This window comes from Priapulus caudatus, unplaced genomic scaffold (genome assembly GCF_000485595.1).
Source record: "Priapulus caudatus unplaced genomic scaffold, Priapulus_caudatus-5.0.1 Scaffold1579, whole genome shotgun sequence".
NCBI classification, from domain to species: Eukaryota; Metazoa; Priapulida; class Priapulimorpha; order Priapulimorphida; family Priapulidae; genus Priapulus; species Priapulus caudatus.
This window is the reverse complement of record NW_014578640.1, coordinates 46,286-48,559: the sequence shown is the minus strand read 5'-3', so window position 1 is coordinate 48,559 and position 2,274 is coordinate 46,286. Positions and strand designations below refer to the sequence as shown.

Genomic DNA, 2,274 nt, shown 5'->3' with positions numbered 1-2,274 from the left:
AATGGTGACAATGGAAATACCTTGTGACAGTGACAATGCATTCAGACGGTGATAATGGTGACAATGGAAATACCTTGTGACAGTGACAATGCATTCAGACTGTGACAATGGTGACAATGGTAGTTTCTCGTGGCAAGCCATGAACAGATTAATGGGACAAGTTCATGACAATAACAATGCATTGCATTCGTGACTGTATCTCTGTCTCTCTTACTCTCTGTCTCTGTGTCTCTGTCTCTGTCTCTGTCTCTTTGTCTCTGTCTCTCTGTCTCTCGGTCTTTCTGGCTCTCTGTTGCTCTGTATCTCTGTGTATTTCTGTCTCTCTGTGTCTCTCTGTCAATCAGTCTCTCTGTCTGTCAATAACAATGCATTCCTTTCGTGACTGTATCTCTGTCTCTCTTACTCTCTGTCTCTGTGTCTCTCTGTCTCTGTGTCTCTGTCTCTTTGTCTCTCTGTCTCCCTGTCTCTCTTATCTCTTTGTCTCTTGGTTTCTCTGTATCCCTGTCTCTCTGTGTGTCTGTGTGTCTGTCTCTCTGCCTCTCTGTCTCTCTGTCTCTCTGTCGCTCTTTATCTCTCTGTCTCTCTGTCTCTCTATCTCTCTGTCAATCAGTCTCTGTCTCTCTGTCTCTCTCTCTGTCTTTCTCTCTTTCTCTCTGTCACTATCTCTCTCTATCTGCTGTGCCCCTCGCGAACCTCCGTTGTTGTCCGTATGGTTGGTAGCGGCCGGATTGGCTGCGCTTTTTTAGAGCGCGTGCCGCGAGGGCGGGCGCGTTCCCAGCACGGCACACCACGGTCTAGACACATCTCACACAGGTCACGCCTGTGATGCGGCTGATCCTTGACCTCCGACCTTGGGGGTCGTTCACCAGGGTCACCGTCTTCGCTCATGAGTCGCTTGCACCTACAAAACACGATAAATATATTGCCACTTAAAAGAAATTAAGGAGATAAAAGAGAGAAAGAAGATTAAAACAATGAAAAGAGCTAGGTACGGTAATACGGTTAAATGCTAACCAGTAAATAAAATAAAATGGCAGAATTTCCGATTCCATCCGACATCGGTTTTCAGAGGAAAGACAAACGAAGGCAAGAGCGAGATGCCCTCTCACGGGATCTCGTGTGAAATCAAAGCGAGAGAATGCCTTGGCACGCCGGCGGCTCGCGGGGTCTCTCGCGGCGAGGAAAGCTCGAACGCGCGTACCGTTCTATGGCGAATAGGATCATGTCAGCGATTTCTTGTTGCTGGAACCAAGGCGGAGCAAACTCATTGCAGCGTGCGCACTTCTGTTTGTAGCGACGAAGCAGACGACACTTCTTCAGATGGATAAGAATCCACGCTGGAAGAGAGAGAGAGAGAGAGAGAGAGAGAGTGAGTTCTCTCTCTCTCTCTCTCTCTCTCTCTCTCTCTCTCTCTCTCTCTCTCTCTCTCTCTCTCTCTCTCTCTCTCTCTCTCTCTCTCTCTCGCTCTTTTTATTTCTCTCTCTGTCTCCCTCTGTCTCTAAGACTTTTTTCCTCTATCTCTCTCTCTTAATCTCTGTGTCTCTCTCTTCCACAGCTCACTGGTCTGATGTGCACGGGATGTCTGTGGAGGTCGATCGAAAACTCCGAAGACAAGTGGAATTAAAAGATGGCCGCCTTCGCCGCCGTGGTTGTCATGACGAAATCAGCACAGCTTCCTGGGTTACAGACGACAGTGTGACGTCAGAGACGGAAATCAACAGCAAATGTGTGCGACGAGCCTTCCTCCCCCGCTCCTCTTCCCACACCCCTTCCTCTGGCGCTCCTCCTTCTACACCCTCTTCCCCTTCTTCCTCCGCCCCCTTTCTTCCCCGTCCCTTCCTCCCCTAACCCCCCTCTACCCGCCGATCTGTTCACGCCCTCCCACCTCACATATCCGGCAAGCAAGAAGGTCGTGACCTTTGTCGCTATGGGAACGCCGGAAAATAGATCACAATTCTTGCATGGCAATTGGCAACTCAGTTCTTTCTTCCAACACCTATTTTAATAATGTTTTATCCATAGCCAATGCTGCTCACCTCATATATATATATATATATATATATATATATATATATATATCAAGAGTACATAAATACTAATAGAGATTATTCTCTATTATGTACTTTTAATATATATATATATATATATATATAAATATATATTTATGCTTCACTTGCTGTAGATTTTCGTCAGTGCTAAGGCCGCGAAGGTTTTGTCGGCAAATTGTCCCATGCAGGGGGAGCCACGTTAGTTTCATCGTCGCTGATACTCTGC

General features: G+C 47.0%; 1 protein-coding gene across 1 annotated transcript in view; it reads left to right on the top strand.

Moving 5' to 3' along the window:
• LOC106817055 (CD151 antigen-like) overlaps positions 1 to 2,040 on the top strand; it is a 13,568-nt gene extending 11,528 nt beyond the window's left edge. Inside the window, exon 5 of the mRNA XM_014821703.1 lies at positions 1,556 to 2,040. Coding sequence (XP_014677189.1) covers positions 1,556 to 1,624 — 69 coding nt within the window. The 3' untranslated portion in view covers positions 1,625 to 2,040. The remainder of the gene's footprint in view (positions 1 to 1,555) is intronic.
• Positions 2,041 to 2,274: the final 234 nt, after the last annotated feature.